This window comes from Melospiza georgiana, chromosome 22 (genome assembly GCF_028018845.1).
Source record: "Melospiza georgiana isolate bMelGeo1 chromosome 22, bMelGeo1.pri, whole genome shotgun sequence".
In the NCBI taxonomy this organism is placed as follows: Eukaryota; Metazoa; Chordata; class Aves; order Passeriformes; family Passerellidae; genus Melospiza; species Melospiza georgiana.
Genome location: NC_080451.1, coordinates 6,668,078 through 6,689,124, shown reverse-complemented (window position 1 = coordinate 6,689,124; position 21,047 = coordinate 6,668,078). Strand labels below are relative to the sequence as shown.

General features: G+C 44.5%; 1 protein-coding gene across 1 annotated transcript; it reads right to left on the bottom strand.

The window, feature by feature from the left end:
• Positions 1–448: 448 nt before the first annotated feature.
• Positions 449–20,137, bottom strand: PLOD1 (procollagen-lysine,2-oxoglutarate 5-dioxygenase 1). Its single transcript, XM_058039332.1, has 19 exons — positions 20,038–20,137; positions 15,100–15,191; positions 13,640–13,776; positions 12,831–12,994; positions 12,513–12,625; positions 11,186–11,249; positions 10,016–10,113; positions 9,571–9,672; positions 9,336–9,467; positions 8,933–9,054; positions 8,175–8,279; positions 7,607–7,732; positions 6,644–6,785; positions 5,686–5,799; positions 5,351–5,416; positions 4,940–5,044; positions 4,415–4,561; positions 3,417–3,542; positions 449–2,255 (listed from the first exon to the last, which is right to left on the bottom strand). The coding sequence occupies exons 1-19, from the start codon at positions 20,120–20,122 to the stop codon at positions 2,100–2,102; spliced, it is 2,196 nt and encodes a 731-aa protein (XP_057895315.1). The 5' UTR covers positions 20,123–20,137; the 3' UTR covers positions 449–2,099.
• Between the last annotated feature and the right edge of the window lie 910 nt (positions 20,138–21,047).

Below are 21,047 nucleotides of genomic sequence, written 5' to 3'. Positions count from 1 at the left end.
GGAAACACACAACAAAAGAACAACAACGAAAAAAAACAAACAAACAAAAAAAAAACCACCCAAAAAACCAAAAAAGGCCCCCCCAAAACAAACAAAAAAAGCCCCCAAAACCCCAAAAACCACATCCCAAAAATAAAAATAAAACAAAAAACAACAACAAAAAACACAAACAAAACAAACAAACAAAAAAACCCAAAAGAAACACCCAGGAAAAAAAAAAAAAAACCACAAAAAATCCCCAAAACCAAAGCACTGAACAAAAAAAAAAAAAAAAAAACTACCCCAAAAAACCCAAGAACAACGAAAAAACCCGAAAAAATCAACAAAAAGCAAAACAAAAAACCACCCCCAAAACAAACACCAAACGAACAAACAAACAAAAAAAAAACAAACAAAAAACCACCCCTCAAAAAACCAAACCAAAAAAAAAAAACCCAACAAAAATAAACTACAAAAAAAAACCCCCAAGCTAAACAAAAAAAGCTGCTGCTGAATAAATACATAATACACATTTTGGACATCTCTGACATGCTGATCAATCATTTGGTTACAGGCAGTTCTGCATTTCACATAACACGACTTTAAGTACAATTTTACTTCTCAAATGCTTGCCCCTGCCTGGATTTCTCTCTCCTGGGCACAGGTGAGTGTATGGCCTCAAAACAGACCTAAAAAGCTCAAGGAAAGCAGTTGGGAAATCTGTCTGTCCCCTTCCATGTCTGAAGCTGCTCTGCCCCATTAGAGTGACCCATCCCAGATGAAGGGCTCTACTCTGATAATCAGGCAGCAGAAGCTGGAGACACACAACTAAAAGGCACATAATTATTATTTTTTCCCTAAGGACAATCACTGTATGAATTTATTGCTTGTGAAACACACTATTCTGGCATAATGGTGTCTGATAAGCAGAGCAGGTATCCCACAGGCACATGCAGAAAAGGGTTCTGCCCCTTCACTCTCTAACCACAGGTCTAGTCTACGTATCTCTATATTTTTATAACTACTGGTTCACTCCAATCTCTCAGCACTTCCCAAGCACTCATTTCTATCAGACTTGACCCCATTGGAGAAGCTTCTGCAATGGAGTGTTTTGGTTTTCAATCTCAAATAATAAAAACACTGAATAATTATTTCCTCTAAGAACCAGAGGGCAGCTCTTTCCATCTAAAGTGAATGGACCATCAAAGAAAATTATTAAAACAATCTCTGACAAATGGAATGAGGCCACCAAAGACCTCTGGGTTGTTGGGCAGACATTGATCAGAGTTTTTGGCTATTGTAACATGGTATAGAACAGACAATTCTGAGAGAAGCCCCCCTGACTGATGGAGCTGTTCCCACCCTTCCCTTTCTTAGATTTAATCTACACATTGATATGGCACGAATTTGTGTGGGTATGCCTGCTGCTCTTATCTGGAGAAACAGAAGGTAAGGGAGGTTTTTAATCTCTTCAGTCCAACCCAGAGGTAAAGCACCATCAGAGGACCTTCCCTTAGCTCACCAGAAGCACCTATGTTGCCACATTGAACTTTGTGATTTGCTTGCAAGGACAGCAAAGAGGTAAGAAATCAGATGATCTTCAGGATCTTCCACCTCAGCTTCATTTGGTGTGACACTTAACTGTTATGACTCCTGGAGTCAGCTCCCTGATTGGTTTATATTTGGAAAAATGTCCAGGAATTATTGTGTAACATCCAGTCCTGTGTATGTTGTGGATGAAATGAGGCTTCCAGCTTGTAAGTTGCCTCGAAAAAGCTGGATTTCCATTCCAAAAAACCATTTTTTAAAGCCAATGAATCACTGATGAAAGTTCAAGTAAACAGCACTTTCAAGAAACAGTGGATGAGGAGCAGAATCAAAAATGAAGGCACAAAATCTCCTTTGGACTTCTACAGCAATATTCCTAGGTATTACCTGCAGTATCAGAGAGTGAAGTCCTCCAGCAGCGGAGTCTTAGAATATCATTAAAAATCACATTAAAAATCATACAAAAATCGAATCCAAGTAGCTCTGAACAACACCTCAGGAGCTCTCAGCGACACTCCCTGTTTCTACTCAAAGTCAGGCGTGAGCAGGGCCAGGGGCAGGGCAGCAGGGCCCTAGGGGTCGATGAAGGACACGGCGATGTAGCGGGTGCCCCTGGTGGTGGGCAGCCCCTCGTGGTAGTGCGTCAGGCGGCCGGGGTGCATCAGGCTCCAGCCCTTCCTCGGGGCTCGGATGGAGCAGTTGTAGCGCAGGAAGCGGCAGCCTCCGCCCTGGGGGACACAAGGGACAGTCAGAGACACATCTGCCTCCACAAGGGACACATCAGGGTCCTTCCTGGTGGGACACCAGAGACACATCAGCCTCCACCCTGGGGGACACAAGGGACAGTCAGAGACACATCTGCCTCTGCAAGGGACACAAGGGACACATGAACCTCCACAAGGGACACCAGAGACAGCCTCCGCCCTGGGGGACACAAGGGGCACATCAGAGACACATCAGCCTCCACCAGAGACACATCAGCCTCCGCCCTGGGGGACAAAGGGACAGTCAGAGACACGCCAGCCTCCACCAGGGACACAAGGGACACATGAACCTCCACAAGGGACACCAGAGACACATCAGCCTCCACCAGAGACACAGCCTCCACCCTGGGGTCACAAGGGACAGTCAGAGACACATCTGCCTCCACCAGGGACACATCAGGGTCCTTCCTGGTGGGACACCAGAGACACATCAGCCTCCACAAGAGACATCAGCCTCTGCCCTGGGGGGACACAAGGGACACATGAACCTCTACAAGAGACACATCGGCCTCCATCAGAGACACATCAGCCTTCTCCCTGGTGGGAACATGAGACACATCAGCCTCCTCCCTAGGGGGGACACAGGGGACACATGAACCTCCTCCCTGGTGGTAACACAACTGGACATATCAGCCTCCTTCCTGGGGGAACATGAGACACATCAGCCTCCTCCCTGGTGGGAACATGAGACACATCAGCCTCTTCCCTGGTGGGACACAAGTGCACATCAGTCTCCTCCCTGGTGGGAACATGAGACACATCAGCTTGGAAAAAGCACCTCAGGGAAGGTGCTTAAAAGTCTCCTGCCATGAAGTATCGCCCTCTTTTTTGCAGCTTAGGGGGGGGTCACCTGGATGATCTGCTGTCTCCTCTCAAGGAAATAAAATAGGACTTTGTCCCCACATGGAGAAGAGTGCTTCTTGTGTGGGCTGGGGTCCATAGCAAGCTGGATTGGACCCAAACAGCCTCCCATGTAGTCTTACAGCCATTAATTGTAATACTTAGTGTAAAGAAGGCTGATGTGGATCAGGGCAGGGTTTGTGTGCAGCCTGATGTGGATCAGGGCAGGGCTTTCAGCTGCTGCAGGAGCTGTGCTGCACTCCTGAAGCCCTGGCAGGCACTCACCTCGTAGTCAATGCCCACCCTGTTCAAGGCAATGTTGATGGTGAAGGTGGAGGCGTCGTGGTGAGGCACCAGGGATGGCTGCTCGTCAGGTTTGTAGCGAACCACAAAGGCCAGCTCAAACTGGGTCTGAGAGACAAGGACAAAGAGCTCTCTGTTAGAGGGCTACAGTGGTCTGGGGCTTCTGAGCTGCAGAGCAGGGTGTGACACTGAAATTGCATCCCACTGCTAAAGGAGAAAGGCAAAAATCAGGCAGAAGAATGTCATTGAGAAATTGCCTATCTCCTAATGCACATACTTGGGTCACACTGCAGGGTCAATTCCTCTGTGCTGGGAAATAGTGTGTGTATTGTTGGAGGAGGTGACCATCAGTTTTGCTGTTAAGGTGAAGGTACTGTGGCCTCAGCTCTCTTCACAGAGAGCAGCAAGCACAAGCTTTCCCAAGGATTTTTCCTGGGAAGGCAGTGAGAAGCACAGAGAGAAGAGAATTCTTATCTCTATTCACCGCTCCTGTTGTTTTTGCACATGTGGAATGTGTTAGGAAGATTGTTTACCTGAAGGATCTGGTAATTGGATTCTGGTCATGATTATTTATATTAATTGGCCTATTAGGTCCAAGCTGTGTCCTGATTGTCTGGAGACAGTCACAAGTTTTTCTTTAGTATCCTTTTAGTATCTCTTTAGTATACTATCTCTTTAATACAGTATAGTATATGTATATATTTAATATATATATATACTTAATAGTATATCTATATATACTATTAAATATATATACTAAATATATATAAGTAGAGTGTATATATATTAATACATATATATACTATATATACACATAGTATATGTAAATATTTATATTTAATATGTATACATTTAATATAGTATAGTATAATGTAATATAATATACTTTTAATAAAGCAATTGTTCAGCATTCTGAGTCAATGGAGTCAGATGCCAATCATTCCCAGACTTTGGGGTTGCCCTGCATACAACAGACATACCTTGGTGTAGTATCCTGGGTACAGCTTCTCTGTGATGGGTGCAATATAGTCCAGAAGAAACTTATACCATTCTCTTTCAAAGCCTATTTGGTTCATGTGTATGTCAATAGTTGGGACATTCTCATATCCTCCTTGTATTCTGCTGTCCTGAAATAGAATCAGCACAAATACCCGTAAAGATGGGAACCCTGGAGTTCAGGAATGAAAAGTACTTGTTCCTGGTAACTACAAATAAATATGATGTTTGTTTATCAGAATTTGCAGGATGGAAAGCTCATTTCAAACCATAATTAAACCCTAAGGGAAGCAATATTACCATCAGAGAGGCTGAACACTAGAACTTCAGAGGACACTAAAGAGGATTCAGGGAAAAATCAGAATTAATCAGGAGCAAAATAAAGTATTCTCTCTATTCTCTCTACTTTTTTGATTTAATTTAGGATCTAATGCCTTCCCACAGGATAACCAGCTATGCACAGAAAATGGCGTATCCCAGAAATCAAAAGAGCTCCTGACTTTACTTACTGTGTTGTCACCTGTGGACCACTGGCCATAATGTTCCATTTCTTCCACCAGCTCATCACAGGCAGTGTCAGTGAAGATGGGGAACCAGTAAACATCTGGGCAGGGCTGCAGACAGGTGAGAACAGCAGAAACAAGGACAAAAGAAGTTTGTTTAAGGCAAAAGAAGTAATGCTAAAATGAGTGTAGACTGAGGAAGTGGAAGGAAACTAAAATATTGAGGATAGAAATTTGTCTTATGATTTATGTGCCCCACTCCCACTTAGGAGAGCTGGAATGATTTAGCTCTAAAAGTATTTCAAGGTCATGTTTCCTATGTTCAACTGCTTATTCCTGAGAAGTACAATAATATTGATAAAGCATTGTCCTAAAGTTCATTTCCCATTCTGATGGATAAGAGTGATGTTTTCTTACCATTTCCACCAATTTCCCTTTCAGAGCTGCTGTGTAGTTTTCATGGATGTACTTTTCTCTCCAATCCTGCAATTAGAAGATAAGCAAACCAGTAATTTCTGTGGGGCTCCTGCTTAAAAAGGTAATAAAAGGCCAGGCACTCATAGCAAGCAGTATTTCACAGGCTTTGATCCATGTGTTATAAGTCCCAAAATTTTCTCTTCAAATTTTGTGCCTGTGCTCCTCATCCCACCTGAGAGTCACCATTATTACAAAGCCTGGGCTTCCCACAGTGATGAAACTAATGTCAGATTTTCCCACATTGCTGTGCCTTTTGAGTGTGCAGGTTATCTCACCTCAGGATTGCTGAATATTTGCCAGAGGTCATTGTGGAGGTGACTTGTCTGGTAATTCTCCAGGGACAGTATGTGCCCAAACTGATGCTGGTTTGTCAGGTACATAAAGACTCCCTGCAGGATGGAAAGAAATAATAAAGGCCTCACATTTCTGAGAGCCACTGTGAAACCAAGCACTGGACAGTTCTCCAAGCTGTTCATTTATTCATTCTTTCAGTTTTATTTCCACCCTGGATATGAGAAACTCTGAAGGGTTACAGAGACAGTAATTCTGTGTCCTGTCAGCCAGGCAGCTGTGAGATTAGGGTCTTCTTTCTTACCCTATCAATCCCATTTAGAGCAGTCCTGAAAAGGCCTAAGAACACAAATATTATCCACATTCAGTGGTCCATGGCTACACAAGGTCTCACAGCAAGACAGAAATGCCAAGCTGTTCCAAAGTCTGCACTGTACTGACCAGTAAGAGTTATTTATGCTTAGTGGTCCATGGCTACATATCATTTCACAGCAAGACAGAAACTCCATGCTGTTCTAAAGTCTGCACTGTACTGACTAGTATGAGTTATTTACATTTAGTGGTCCATGGCTACATATCATTTCACAGCAAGACAGAAATGCCAAGCTGTTCTAAAGTCTGCACTGTACTGACTAGTATGAGTTATTTGCATTTAGTGGTCCATGGTTACACATCATTTCACAGCAAGACAGAAATCCCAAACTATTCCAAAATCTGCACTGTACTGACTAGTAAGAGTTATTTACATTTAGTGGCCCAAGGCTACACATCATTTCACAGCAAGACAGAAACGCCATGCTGTTTTAAAGTCTGGACTGTACTGACTGGTACAAGTTCACCCTCTCCCTGCCCTGGCAGAGCTGAATGCCTTGAAACTGCTTAATCCTGTCCCCTTGAGGCTGGCAGGCAGCTCTCCCCTGGCAGGCTCTCTCCTGGACTGACCTGGCTGCGAATGTTGTGGCACAGAGCCATGTCAGCATCCAGCTTGCCACTGTGGAACAGATCCCCCTGCTCCAGCTCCGAGCGCAGAGCCTTGCCTTTAACCATGTAAACACTGCTGATGTAGGGAACGTTCCAGAGCCCACTGAAACACAGCAGAAGAAAAGTGAGATAGCACTAAGGATGACAGGCAGCACTGCAGCATCAGCCAGGCTTGACTAAATGAGCCAGCTCAGAACAGTAGGAAGAAAACCATACCAATAGATTGGCATTCCAGAAAAAATCACTTATATTGCCCACAGCTTTTAAGCTGCACAAATGCTAGTCCACCAGGAAAGCAAATAATTGCTACTGTGTGTTTTTGCTAGGGATGTAATTAGTGGCTTGAATCTCTTCCCAGAGAGATCAACATATTTTTTCCAGTGATTTAAAGAAACTGAAACAGTCAAAAGTGCATAAGCTGATTTCCAGCATTTACTGGCCTATATAAAAGAGGGTCCCTCTTTTTTATAGGCCAGTAAATAAAAAAAAAATTATAGTGGCCTATAAAAAAGAGGGTCCCTCAAGAATATGAATGAATCAACAACTCAATTTTGTGAATTTTCCGTTCAAAGATCACCTGAAAATCGATCTGACAGAGATTAAAACAGCACTTTACAGGACTTTAAGGATCACACTAACCATAAACCCCAGGTGGGAAAACATGACATGAGTAAGATGAGATGATTTCAGCAGTCAGCACTCTCAAACCTTTACTCTGATTATAAGTCTGTCCCAAGTATGTTATTGTCTCTGCTCAGGGGAGAATATAAAACTTCCAAACAGGAGCAGAGATTTATTTTCCTTTCCTATACACAAAGACATTTGTACTCTCTGGTTCTTGGACATCAATTTGATGACAATGTGCTGCAGGAAACTTTACATTTGAGAGATTTCATCAGGAAAAAGCTCTCTTTGCACACTCACACTCTCCTCCTTTGAACAATATCCACATAATCTTCCGAGCGGGCGTAGTATCCATCGGGGCTCAGGGCTCCCCAGAAATTGGACCACAGCTTCTCATGACGGCTTACCAGGGGGGCAATCACCAGCCTGGAGGCATGAAGGAAAAAGGAATTGCAGGACAGGATGTTACCACAGGAAGAAAAGGAAAATATTTACAAACCACAGTACTGTAAGAGCCGTTTCCTCCCTCACTTACAGAGTTGCTGTTTTGTTAACTCTGCTGGAATGAAATGCCACGTAAGAAAGGGTAAATAGGGTCCCAATCTCCTCTCTAACTACACCAGGTCTGTTAGAATCCAATTTGTTCTAGTGACTGTATAAAAACAAAGCTAAGGATGATTTACATCCCCTGCCTAAAATCCAGGGATTACAATTACAGTGAAAAAAACAAACCAAAACAACAACACATAAGAGGTATTTGGCTAACATCTCTGGCACAGCTGTCCTGGTTCCCTAAACATCTCAGGGATGTGCACTGAATTCCTCATGTGAGACGAGCAGTAAGCATTGCTCAGACCAAAGAACTCACTTGTTCTGTTCAATCAGGATCCTCAGAGTCTCTTTGTTCTTCAGAACTACCTCAGCATCCAGGCTAAAGTAATAGTCACAGTCAGGATCCTTCCTGCACAAATCCCTGCAGGCAGAGAAAAGGAAAGTCACATCCTAAACCAGAGGAAGACAAAGGACAGAGCACCAAGAATTCCTTCACCTTGTAGTCTAAATGTCTTCTGGGTGCTCTGAGAAATTTGGTTTAATGTAACAACCTAGAGGGCCAGCATAGTACAAGCACATCAGATTCAGTATCCAATAACTGATAGGAGACACAGCCAAAATCACATTTAGCAAACTAAATGTTTCTTCAGCTCAAACTGAAGAGGTTCCCATCTACAGCTGGCCCAAATCCACACCTCCCGATCACAGACAGGAAGATACCCTCCCACTAGTTCTTAGTTTTGCCACAGCACTCCTCCTCTTCAGAGATTTGGGTGCATATCCTTTGTGCTCTGTGTCTGGGTATATAGATGAGGGCAGGAGATACAGGGCTATCCTTCTGTCAGAGCAAAGGACCAGTGAGAACTTAGTTCCTGAAACTGGACAAGTGAGCTGGTAGGGAAGTTGATTTTTTCCCAATATATAAGGGCATCAGAGTTAATGCTAGAGAAACTGAAAGGGTGACTGAGAAAATAAGAGCAATCACTTGATAGGGATGATCCTGAGAACAAACAGATGCTTTAGTTTGGACACAGGCTGTCTCTGCCAGCTGTCATGTATGGCCTCTTCACTTACATGCCCAAGTTACGTGCCTCAGCATTCTCCACCTCATCATCTGGCCCGATCACTTTGACAGCAAGATATTCTTTGCCATGCTCCTCTACAAAGGAGTCCACCTCCATCAAGTGATGTTCCTCCTATTCCAAAAGTAAGGAAAAACACTTAAGATGGGCTCATCCATGCCACTCAGCCTCTTGCCTTCAAAATGAGTAGCTGGGCAACAGCTCTTAAGCCCATTTTCACAAGTTTACAGCTGGGTGATGTCGCTGCAGACAATTATGCAATCCTGTGGGTGCCATTGCAGATAAATACTGTGATTACACAGCCTGGAAGTCTAGCCAAAGGCTGCAAAAGTGCCTTGAGTAGAGGATGAGGTGTACATTTTCCCCACATTTGCTAAGACCATCACTTCACTTACATGGTTGTGAATGAAGAGCTGGATTCGCTGCTTTGGGTAATGGAGGTTACGAAGCCGCAAGAAGAACTGGGAGAGGAATGGGGTGGGCTGCTCGATGAAAACGCCAATCAGAACCATTGGCAATGCCTCATCCTGCATTCAGGGACAAGAGGAGAGCGTGGTGAGTCATGTTCAACATCAGACACAGAACTGTAAGAATTGTTTTGAGAGTTTGGAATAAACACAGCAGCCTCACCTTAAACCCCGAGAGGCTTCGCAGACCCTCATCACACACCGTGCAGCCAGTCTCAAATGTCCAAACCTGAGGAATGTAGTTTCCCAGGTAGTTCAGCTGCAGCTGCAAAAGGAAGTTTGCCAGATTATGCATTAGAGGGCAGGAGTTTCTTTGAGTGCATCCCCACTGTGGGGTCATATTTGAACTTTGTTTACCTTCTCCATGAACTAAAGAATCTGAAAATCCAACCACATGTGGGTCTTTGAACCAGATCCATCTTGCTGCTATGATTATATTATATTATTGTTATTATATTATTATTATATTATATTATTATTGTTTCTCAAATATAAATCTACACAGGGAAAGTCAGTCTATGTGGAGGCAGCAACCTGATCCACGGAGCCTAAAGGGTCACTTTGCAACAAACACAGAACAAATCTTTCCCTCAGGACAGCCCACTTACCTTGGTGGGTCCATTTCCATGGATCACCACAGGCAGAGTGTCATACAACAAGTTTCTTGCTCTCACTCGTGCGTTTTCAAACTTCAGAACTATCTCATCTGGAAATGACATTACCATCATGTTAAGGATTTTATTGATAATTAGAAGCACGATGCCTCATTTATACAGAAAAACTGCTGAAAGATGAAAGTGTGGACAACGGATAACCGTGCACAAGTAGTTTAAGGCCTACAGACAAAATCTTTAAAGGAGAAAAAAATATCCAGAATGATCCTGTGAAGTAACAGGAGGATGCCTGGGAAGCTGGACAATGACTGGGAATTGGCAGAAGCCATACTGAAAGGTTATTTCAAAACTGGCAGTGAGGAGCAGCTATTGATGACAGGGACAGCTATTGATGGGAGGACTCAGGCCCTTCTCACCTCAGTGTTCTATGCACCTGATGTCTCTCTTTGTCACCCCTCACAAAAGTCCATTTGATCATTGAGGACGTTGAGGACGTTTCCTCAACACAACCACACAAAATCCTTTGGAAAAAGGACTAACACAGATACAAGCTGCAGTCTGATATACTGAGCACAGGAGCCAAACACTACACTGCCATTATCACTTTTTACTTGAGCAAAATAAAGATGGAACGTGCAAGACTGAAAACATTGGGCAGCATTGATAGGAAAGTAAGTGAATCCCTCTTGCCAGGACTAGCAAAATCAATGAGCAGGTCAGGTCAGAAGCCTGGTACAGCCAGGGAGTGCTCACAGGCATATCTGGCTGCTTCTCACCTCCCAGGGCATTCCAGCATGGCTCTGAAGCAGAAAGGCAGGCAGCCCTAGGCAGGCTCTGTGTTATTACTTGCACTGCAAGTCCCTCCCAGTTTCAATCCCCAAGGCTAACGAAATCCGACATGCCTGGAGATCAAAGGGGCTGCGAGGTGTGAGATGAAAAACCTGACCTGCATTCCCTCAAGTGGAGAAGGAATTGCAATGAGAACATAGCTGGTCTCAATGGAATTGCAAACACATCCCAGAACTCTGGCACAGACTTTTACTAAAGTTTTTTCTGTGGGGACAGCCATTTCTGAAATACAATCCCTTCAGCCATAACTTTATTTCTGGTGTCAACATGCAAGTTGCATTCCAAGGAGAAATGAGCTCCTTCCTTCCATCTCACCTAATGCCCCATTTAGGTTTTGGAAGATCCGGCTTCTGTGGTCCAGACTGATGTTGATACTTTCCTTTAAAAGAATTAGATAAACAACCTTAATTAGAACACATTCTTTACATTCAACAGACCCTATGCTCTGTGAAAATATCCCATTCCTATAGTCATTTGTAAACTCTACAAACTCTGAAACCTTGAACATTGCCAGATAATCATAATTTTCATTCAAATCTGGGACAGTTCACCATTTTCAAGAACAAGTTAAATATATTCTATTAGGCAAAACTATGAAAACCCCCTCTCCCCCTTTTTTAAAGCTGTTGTGGGTGTGTCAATAAATCTGCATCATATGAATGAAGTAGACTTGCACACAGTCATATAAACCAGAATACAAAAAATACACAGGAAGGCCAGATAGAAAAAACATCTGCTATGAAAAGTTTCTTGCCTTCCATCCACAGGGCAAGTGTGACCCCCACGTACCAGTGTCAAACCAGAGGAGAGTAAGGTGCAAGATCAGCTTGTGCAATCTTTGTTTTTATCCCCTGCTGCAAGTCACACTCTGACTAAGTGGGACTAAAATGCAGCTCTGACTTTACAGAATTCTGTGTCCCTGCAGGCCTCAGTAAGATGGATTACTGGAAAGGACAGCAGGGTGCTAACATCCCCTGAGTGCCAAGTCAGGGGAATTACTCAGCCCTTGCATGGCACAAGGCCAGAACTGCAGATGAGAAGATTAAAGGGACTGCTCATGTGAAAGTATCAAAGGCCATACTCAGATTTGGGGAACTAAAAACATTCTAAATTTTCTACCAGCCTTGCTGGCAAAAAATTTCAAGTGTCTCTCTAGTCTGATAGCAGTTCCCTATTCCAAATGTTCCCTCTTGATTTAATTGCTGTTACAGTTCGAGTTCCCCAGGGACAGACTGGCCTCTGTAATGCCCAGCTGGGCAGGGACACCAGAACCAGAATGACCTGCATGGTCTGGCCAGTGCACTGCATGGTGCTGGAATCCCAGTGCTGCTTCCAGGGTCCATTCCAGGCTTCTGTAGGATGTTACAGAATGTATTTCAGTGCTAGGCTGGCTGTCTCTAAGGCAGCACTGCACTCTGCAGTTTCACATCCCCTGGGAGGAGGCTGCTTAGTTCCTCCACACTCAATGGCTTTAAACACCAGCACCTACAGATAATGATATGAGCCTCCAGTGAGACTTGTTTTCAGACATCTCTCTTCCCATTCACATTTTATGCTTAAATATAAAAACTGCTAATAACAGAAAATGGGGGTACTGGCTAGAATGCAAATTCTCCCAAACCCAGAATCTCAATACACATACTCTTTTTTGTGGATCCAAGAAGATTCTTGTATAGAAGAGCTGGTCACTGTCATCATCCTCTCCTTTCCAGTCCTCCACAAGCTTCTTCAGGTTTGGAGCATAACCTATGAAACCTGTGGGAATAAGGATGAGGAGGTGTTTCCACCCAGATGACCAAAAAATAGAAGTACTCCTGTATCCATGTACTTTCACTTCTCTCACATGAAATCTCACTACACCCTGTTGCTGCTGAGACTCATCAATTTTCAGTTTGCTTTGCCACTTCTCCCACAGAGGTCAAGCAGGAGGAGAAAGCTGAAAGCAAGCTCTGTGTCTCACCTCCAGAACCCAGGAAGCGCTTTCCATCTCGCACCTGAGGGTACTTGGCTTCCAGCTTTCTGTCAGGATAGATGTAATTCTCTGCTGAGAAAACCACCTTGCTTTTGGCTTGTTTGAACTTCTTCAGCAGTTCTGTGGGGCCTGAAGCAAAGAGCACATCGTAGCTAGAGAGAGACAGACAAAAAAAGGACAAAAGGAAAGGAGTCAGAAAAACAGGTCATTGAGAAAAGTTTCTAGAAACTAATTCTTTGGGAATCCCTTTCTTTTAGTTCTGTTTAACAGTATTACATTTTTGGTAATGCAATTAATTAAAGTGTAGTTTTATTTGTATGCTGGGCATATGAAAAGACACTGAGACTCCAACCCTTCCTTTTCTCTCTTCACCTCTCTGGAGACTAATTCTTGGCTCTCAGGATGTGCTGCAGCCTACTTCACCTTATAAAACAAATAACTCTGGTAAGAAAAGCCTGCCCAGTTCCAAAGGAACTGTCTGCTCATTCTCTGCAGATGGAGGCAGCCAAATTCCACTGTGGCAGAATCAGGTACAACACTATCAACTTCATGCAGGAATTGGCATCAGCCTGTTCTGATCAGCCCTTCCCAACTGCCACGGATGCAGCTCTGAGTAATTCCCAAGAAACCACAGAGAATTCAGGGGAAAAAAAAAAAAAAACCAAAAAACCAAAAAAAACAGATATCTGGACACACTTTCCAAAAGCAACTGATCTCACAGTTCATTTCTTTTCAGTGAGAACCCATCCAAACCACTTTAAGATTCAGTTCATGGCAAATTCTTTGCAAACCATTACCTTTCCACAAAAAGGATGATCAAATCCTTCTTATCCCCGTACTGCTTCAGAGCTGACTTGAGGAGACGAACCTTCTGCCCCCCTCCAGCTGGCTGCTGGTCATCTCCACCCTGCCACTCCTCATCCAGCCCCAGCACCTGCACAGCAACAGGCACAGGGTTATTGTAGTTATTGTATTTGCATTCCCCCTAGATGATAGAAGGAATGATAAATCTGACTCCATGTTCTCAAAAGGCTAACTTATTATTTTATGGTACTATATTATATTAAAGAATTCTGAACTAAACTATACTAAAGAATACAGAAAGGATACTTACAGAAGGCTAAAAAGATAATAATGAAAACTTGTGACTCTTTCCAAAGCCCCAACACAGCTTGGCCCTGATTGGCCAAAGAGTGAAAACAACTCACAGCAGAATCCTGTGAAACAATCACCTGTGAGTAAACAATCTCCAAACACACTCCAAAGCAGCAAAATACAGGAGAATCAAATGAGACAACAACTGTTTTCTTTTTCTCTGAGGCTTCTCAGCTTCCCAGGAGAAAAATCCTGGGAGAAGGGATTTTTCCAGAAAATGTGAACGCCACACAGGGTCACCTCAACAGGGCACTTTCCCAGCAAGGCTCACAGGAAGGAACCAGAACCCACAAACTTAGTGGTTCTGATAACTCCCAGTGCAAATCACAGCAAAAATAACAGCCCCAGGACAAATGGACTAGGCAGCCTTTGATCCAGTCTCTGGGCTGGACAATCAGTGCCACAAGGTAACACAAAGCACTCCTGGCCACAGGGACAGGAGCACACTCTGTACTGTGTGTCCTGGCAGTGCAACGCAAAAGTGCCACGAGGCTCCCTTGAGCAGGAGTTATGGATCTCTCCCCAAGCCAACACTCAGGACACTGCAGAAATGACCCAGTCACAGCACTTTTCAGCCAGCTGAGATGTGTGTCCCCTTTTGAGGTTTCATTTAATCACTGTGGGGCCAAATCTGACCCATTCCACAATTTGAAATTCCCTTTGACCAACTGTCGCCACACTTCTCTTCACAGAGAAAAGCAAGGCACAATTCTTCCCAAGAATATTTCTGGGTTTCACATTCTCTGAACCTCAGAGAAAGGAAAAACAATTCTCATCATCATTTGCTGTGCCAAAGTAGAATGCAAAATGGAGATTGTTTACCCAAAGTGATGGTGTTTTGTTTCCTTGGCCTATCAGGGTGTGTGTGTGTCAGGACTGTTGGCTGGCAGTCACAAAATTCTGTACAGTTGTGTGGAGTTGAGTGCTTGGCAGATTCAGTTTATATATAATACAATATAATGTAATATAATATAGAATAATACAGGATATTAAAGTAATTAATCAGCCTGATAAGATGGAGTCAGATGCATCATTCCTTCCGTCATTGGGGATTTCCCTGCAAATTTGATAATTAACCCCTATGGAAGGTGCTAGAAATCACCTGGATTTTGTAGTTGAAGAATTGGGCTGATCTCCTGAAGCGCTGGAATCCCTCAGTCTGCTTGGTGGCCACAGTCAGAACCAGCAGATTTTCTGCACACAGGGAAAAGCACAAGAGATACTCAATGTGTGTGGTTTTCACAACCTAACTTGATTGTGGGTATAAAATGAGAGATTTTGTAAAGATACAATTTCATTGCCTGAGTTCTGAAATTAAAAAAAAAGAAAATAAAATGTATTTAGTGGGGTTTTTGCCCTACTAGTGAAAGCTACAATTCTCTCACATAGAGTACAAAAGAAATTAAACTTAAAGATAAAAAATAGCACTACTACAAAATGCCCATCTGAAAGTCATCAATTTAATGCAGTTTTGACTTTCTGCTCCCCACAGAGCTGCTTTTTTGTCACTCAGCATTGCCTGGATGTAGGGAAAAGAAAAATTAGACTAAATGTTATTTTTCTCTCTCCATGGCTGCTTCAATTTTCTACTCCATTCCTGAGGCATTTTCCAGTTTTTCATACATATTCAATGTGAATTTAATTGTGCTATAATTTTAATTTACATTCTCCTCCCAAACTTGCTTTTCATTTCCAGGCCCTTAAAAATTATAAAACTTAATCCTGAAGTTTTCTTTCAGAAGTTTCTCTGTGGTACCCTGGAATATGATTTTTACGTGGAATTTCTGCTTTCCTCATTGCAATGATGAAATGTTATACTTCACAGTTTTGCTGAAGCAGGAATTTGTATAGGCTCTGGCAACAGAGCTTAAATGCCAATCCTGGCCATCCGTTTTAAACATCAGAAAATACCAGGAAAAACTGAAAGGACATTTTCTTGGCCTCAGCAGGCATTTTTGGAACAATGATTTTTTCAATGGATGTACCAGATGTATCTCCCTCATGTACCCAAACTGATACTCTCCCTAGTCTTAGAGAGGAAGGATCTAGAAGTTTAGGTGGACCTCACAAAGGGAGCAAAAGTGAAAAATAAGTGTAAGACTCCAAATCAGGAAGAAAGAAGATATCACCAAAGAAATTCCTGAAATCCTTTACCTGCATCAGAATAAAAAAAGAGAAGAGAGATTGAGAACAATCAATAGGTGAGGTCTAATTGTATTTATTAGACAACCCTCAAATTCTAGTACATGAGGGGAGAAAGCATATGATAATAGGAAGGGAAGGGGAAAAGGGAAGGGGAAAAGGGAAGGGGAAAAGGGAAGGGGAAAAGGGAAGGGGAAAAGGGAAGGGGAAAAGGGAAGGGGAAAAGGGAAGGGGAAAAGGAAAGGGGAAAAGGAAAGGGGGAAAGGAAAGGGGGAAAGGAAAGGGGGAAAGGAAAGGGGGAAAGGAAAGGGGGAAAGGAAAGGGGGAAAGGAAAGGGGGAAAGGAAAGGGGGAAAGGAAAGGGGGAAAGGAAAGGGGGAAAGGAAAGGGGGAAAGGAAAGGGGGAAAGGAAAGGGGAAAAGGAAAGGGGAAAAGGAAAGGGGAAAAGGAAAGGGGAAAAGGAAAGGGGAAAAGGAAAGGGGAAAAGGAAAGGGGAAAAGGAAAGGGGAAAAGGAAAGGGGAAAAGGAAAGGGGAAAAGGAAAGGGGAAAAGGAAAGGATCCTGACTGCTCTGCAATTATTTCAGCCCACAATCTCAGGCCTCTCACATTAAATAAATCACTAATTCATTTTTGTTCTGCCATCCCAAAGAAGCCACACGCTGTTTATGACTTGACTGCCAAAAGTTTGCTGGACAGGATGAGTGCTAAAGGCTCACACAGAACAGGAAGTGGTGTCCTGTTTCTACGACAGAAAAGTTCTCCCCATGCAGTTTGTGAGCTCAGAGGAGCACAAAAACCAGTACAAAGACCACTCTCATCCCCAGCAGAATGCCAAGTTTCAGATTCCTGTGGGGCAGGACACAGAGACACCAAGCTCAGTTTCTGTTCTAATAACTCTGTGCAGTAGCCATAGCTTTCCATCCCAGGAGACATTCCTCCAGCCCAGCACTGAAGTTTGTGCTATGTTGCCTCCAACTCCTTCTGCTTTAACTCTTTCCTTTCTTTCCAAAGATTTTGCTGAACACTCACACAGCTGATAGATGCTTTAAAGGACAGAGCAGTAAACTCTCTCACTTTCAACATCACATGCAAACTTTCCAAAACTCCCTAAACAGATTGATCCATCCCAGTTTCCCATATCACAGGGAATTTCCACATGCAGAAATGCAGCTTGTTCTGCTGAGCCAGGCTCCTGGGCCCAGAGGCTCCCTGGGCCACACTAACAACTAGGAATTATAGAAATACATTTAATAATGGCACAGCTGCAAAAAAACAAAGCAAGCACTGGACTCAGAACCAGGGGAGCTGGACTGTATTGCTGGTTCTGCTATTCAACAAGGGGCTAATCCTGCTATCCCTGTTTTTCCATCTGTAGAATGACAGAAGGGGACATTTACCTCACTTGTGGAGGTTTTAGAGCTCTACAGGTGAAAAGGATTCTGTAAGAACAAAGCACTGGATTAGGAACCTTAATACCAGGATCACAATGAAATGATTCAGTAAACCTCTGAGCTTTTTATAAAGAAGAAAAATCAGAGACCAGATGAGTTCAGAAACAAAAAAATTAAAGTTATTTACTTCTGCCCTAAATCTACAGGGAAAGCACAGCTGCAGCTGCATTTCAGGACAAGGAATGAATTTATCCTCAGGCTGTGATTTGGGAAATCTTACTGTGTCACTTCCTGTTAAGACAGTGTCTAAGAAAATAACATTAATATGGGGATCAAATAGAAAGAAAAATCAGTGCACAATTTAACAGTGGATAATATAATATCTGTATTATATTTACAGAAGAATTTTTAAAAATTCTATCAACTACAAATAACTATGTTGAGAGCTTTTGCACAGCTATAAAAGAACATCCAAGAGAGAAGACAGGTATCATTACTCTCATATTACTCTGGGGAAGCTGAGGCACAGGAAAGATGTGGCATTTTCTCTTTGAGCCATGCCAAAAGTGATGGTTCAGAAAACAGGTAATTCCAAATTCCTCTTCCTAACCAATTTACCTCATTCTCTTTCTCAGCCCTCAGTTTTATATCCTCTAGTGCATTCTAAAACCATGAAAAATTTAGGATGTGCAAAGAAGGTAGGATAGCACAGAGATTCTTTGTTTTAATTATGCCACTATAGCCAAGGAACTCCCAACACCCCCATAGATGCACACTAACTGTATTAACTAATGTACATAGTTATACCAGAATCTCACTGTGAAGGGAAATATTACACACAACAAGATGAAATCTCCTCCTAATTGCCACTTCTCTAATGAAGACAGAGATAATTGTCCAAACCTCTTGGCAGAGTGACAGTGTATGAACCACTCTGTCAGTGCAGCTGACATTGTGAAGCTGCCCTAATGCTGTGCTGTTCTACCAACCACTCTAGAGCTTCTACTGAATGTTTACAGAGGGGAGACACTGCCTGATGCTATTTTAGGAGCATCCCTGATCTTGAGTCACAGCGTGGCCAGTCTGGAATCAAACGCTCTCCTACAACCCAATTCTTGAACCACCTAAATTCAAAATTCTTGAATTCTTGAACCGCCTGAGTTCAAAACCAGGCAGCGGCTGACCCAGGTGGGATGAAGGACCGAGAGTCCCTCACGGGGCTGGAATGATGCTGTCTCACCACAGCCAGAAGCTCCAGGTGCTGCTCACGGTGCCGCAGGCTCGGCTGGGGCAGCGTTGGGCAGCCGGGGCAGGACACGGAGGCCACAGCGGCACCGGGGCGGCTGTGCCCGTCCATCAGCCGGCTCCCGGTGCCGCCGGTATCCCCCGTGCTACCAATGCCCCCAGTGCTGCCAATCCCTCCCAGGGCTACCGGTGCTCCCACTGCTGCCAATCCCCCCCAGTGCTGCCAATCCCCCCGGTGCTGCCGGTGCCCCCAGTGCTGCCAGTCCCCCCCAGTGATGCCGGTGCCCCCTGTGCCCCGAGCATCCCCCCCCGAACTGCCGGTCACCCCCCAGTGCTGCCCGTGCCCCTGGTACTGCCAATGCCCCCCGTACCCCGGGCAGCCCCCCGTGCTACCAATCCCCTCCCCGTGCTACCAATGCCCCCCAATGCTGCCGGTGCTCCCCCAGTGCTGCCGGTTCCCCCCGTACTACCGGCTCCCAGTGCTGCCAATCCCCCCAGTGCTGCCGGTGCCCCCCAGTGCTACCAATCCCCCCCAGTGCTACCAATTCCCCTCAGTGCCACCAATTCCCCTCAGTGCTACCAATCTTCCCGGTGCTGCCAATCCCTCGCGTGCCACCAATCCCCCCCAGTGCTACCAATCCCCCACAGTGCTACCAATCTTCCCGGTGCTACCAATCCCCCACAGTGCTACCAATCTTCCCGGTGCTACCAATCCCCCCCAGTGCTACCAATTCCCCTCAGAGCTACCAATCCCCCCCAGTGCTACCAATCTTCCCGGTGCTACCAATCCCCCCCAGTGCTACCAATCCCCCCCAGTGCTACCAATCCCCCACAGTGCTACCAATCCCCCACAGTGCTACCAATCCCCCTCAGTGCTACCAATTCCCCTCAGTGCTACCAATCCCCCCCAGTGCTACCAATCCCCCTCAGTGCTACCAATCCCCCTCAGTGCTACCAATCCCCCTCAGTGCTACCAATCTTCCCGGTGCTGCCAATCCCTCCCGTGCCACCAATCCCCCTCAGTGCTACCAATTCCCCTCAGTGCTACCAATCCCCCCCAGTGCTACCAATCCCCCTCAGTGCTACCAATTCCCCTCAGTGCTACCAATCCCCCACAGTGCTACCAATCTTCCCGGTGCTACCAATTCCCCTCAGTGCTACCAATCCCCCTCAGTGCTACCAATCTTCCCGGTGCTGCCAATCCCTCGCGTGCCACCAATCCCCCTCAGTGCTACCAATCTTTCCGGTACCTTCCCCCGTACCTTCCTGCGGCGAGGCGCGGCCGCCGCCCGGCCCGAGCAGCGCCAGCAGCGCCCCGAGCAGCAGCGGCGCGGCCGGAGGCACCATGGAGGCGGCTTCTGCCCCGCGCACGGAGCGGGAGCGGTGCCCGCGGCACGGAGCGCGGCTGCCGGAGCGGTGCCACGCACCAGACCCGCCCGGGAGGAAGCGGGGAGGAGCCGGCTCCTCCTCCCGGGCAGCCCCCGCAGGAGGCGGGAGGGAGCCGGGGCAGGGCCGGGAGATCCTGGAAAGAGAGGGGGAACAGCGGGGTGAGCTCGTGGGTTTGATCCCGGAGCTGCAGCGGATTAAAAATAGTAATTTTAAAATCATAAAATACTTATTTTTCTACTTATTTATTCATGAAATAATGCTTATTTAATCATAAAATACGTAGTTTATGATTGGCTTTTTGCAAATATTAAACGTGTTCTGTTTAATATTATACGTGTTCTGTTAGAAAGTAATGGTCTATTAATTCTCTTCAGTAGTCTGTTAAATATAGTTTTAGGTTATAACAAAATGTTAAAATAGGAACTATGCTGTGTAGGATACTTTTTTTAAAGAAAAGACTTGCACCGAGATAGCAGCCACAGGACACCTAAATCTTTCAGAGAAAAAGAATTTATTGATCCATTATCAGAAGAAATGAACTTCTTCCTGCCTCGCTCAGCCCTGAAGATGCCGTCAGGATTCAGAGGAAGAAGCTGACACTGCCCAGACAGAATCCTGTGTTTGAATGGAATTTATGCATCCTGTATGAGGTGTATGAATATGCAACGGGCTGTTGCTTTTAAGGGTTAATCCTCTGTTAACGTGGGTCCTTTTTCGGGCTTATTTTGCCCAGAAAGAGGTACCCAGACTGTCTGTAACTCTTTGACTCTATTGTCTCATATTGTCATAATTCAATTTGTCCAAATTATTATCACTCAAATTATATTACTATTTTATAACGATTTTTATACACTATTTTTATAACCATTACTATTAAACTTTT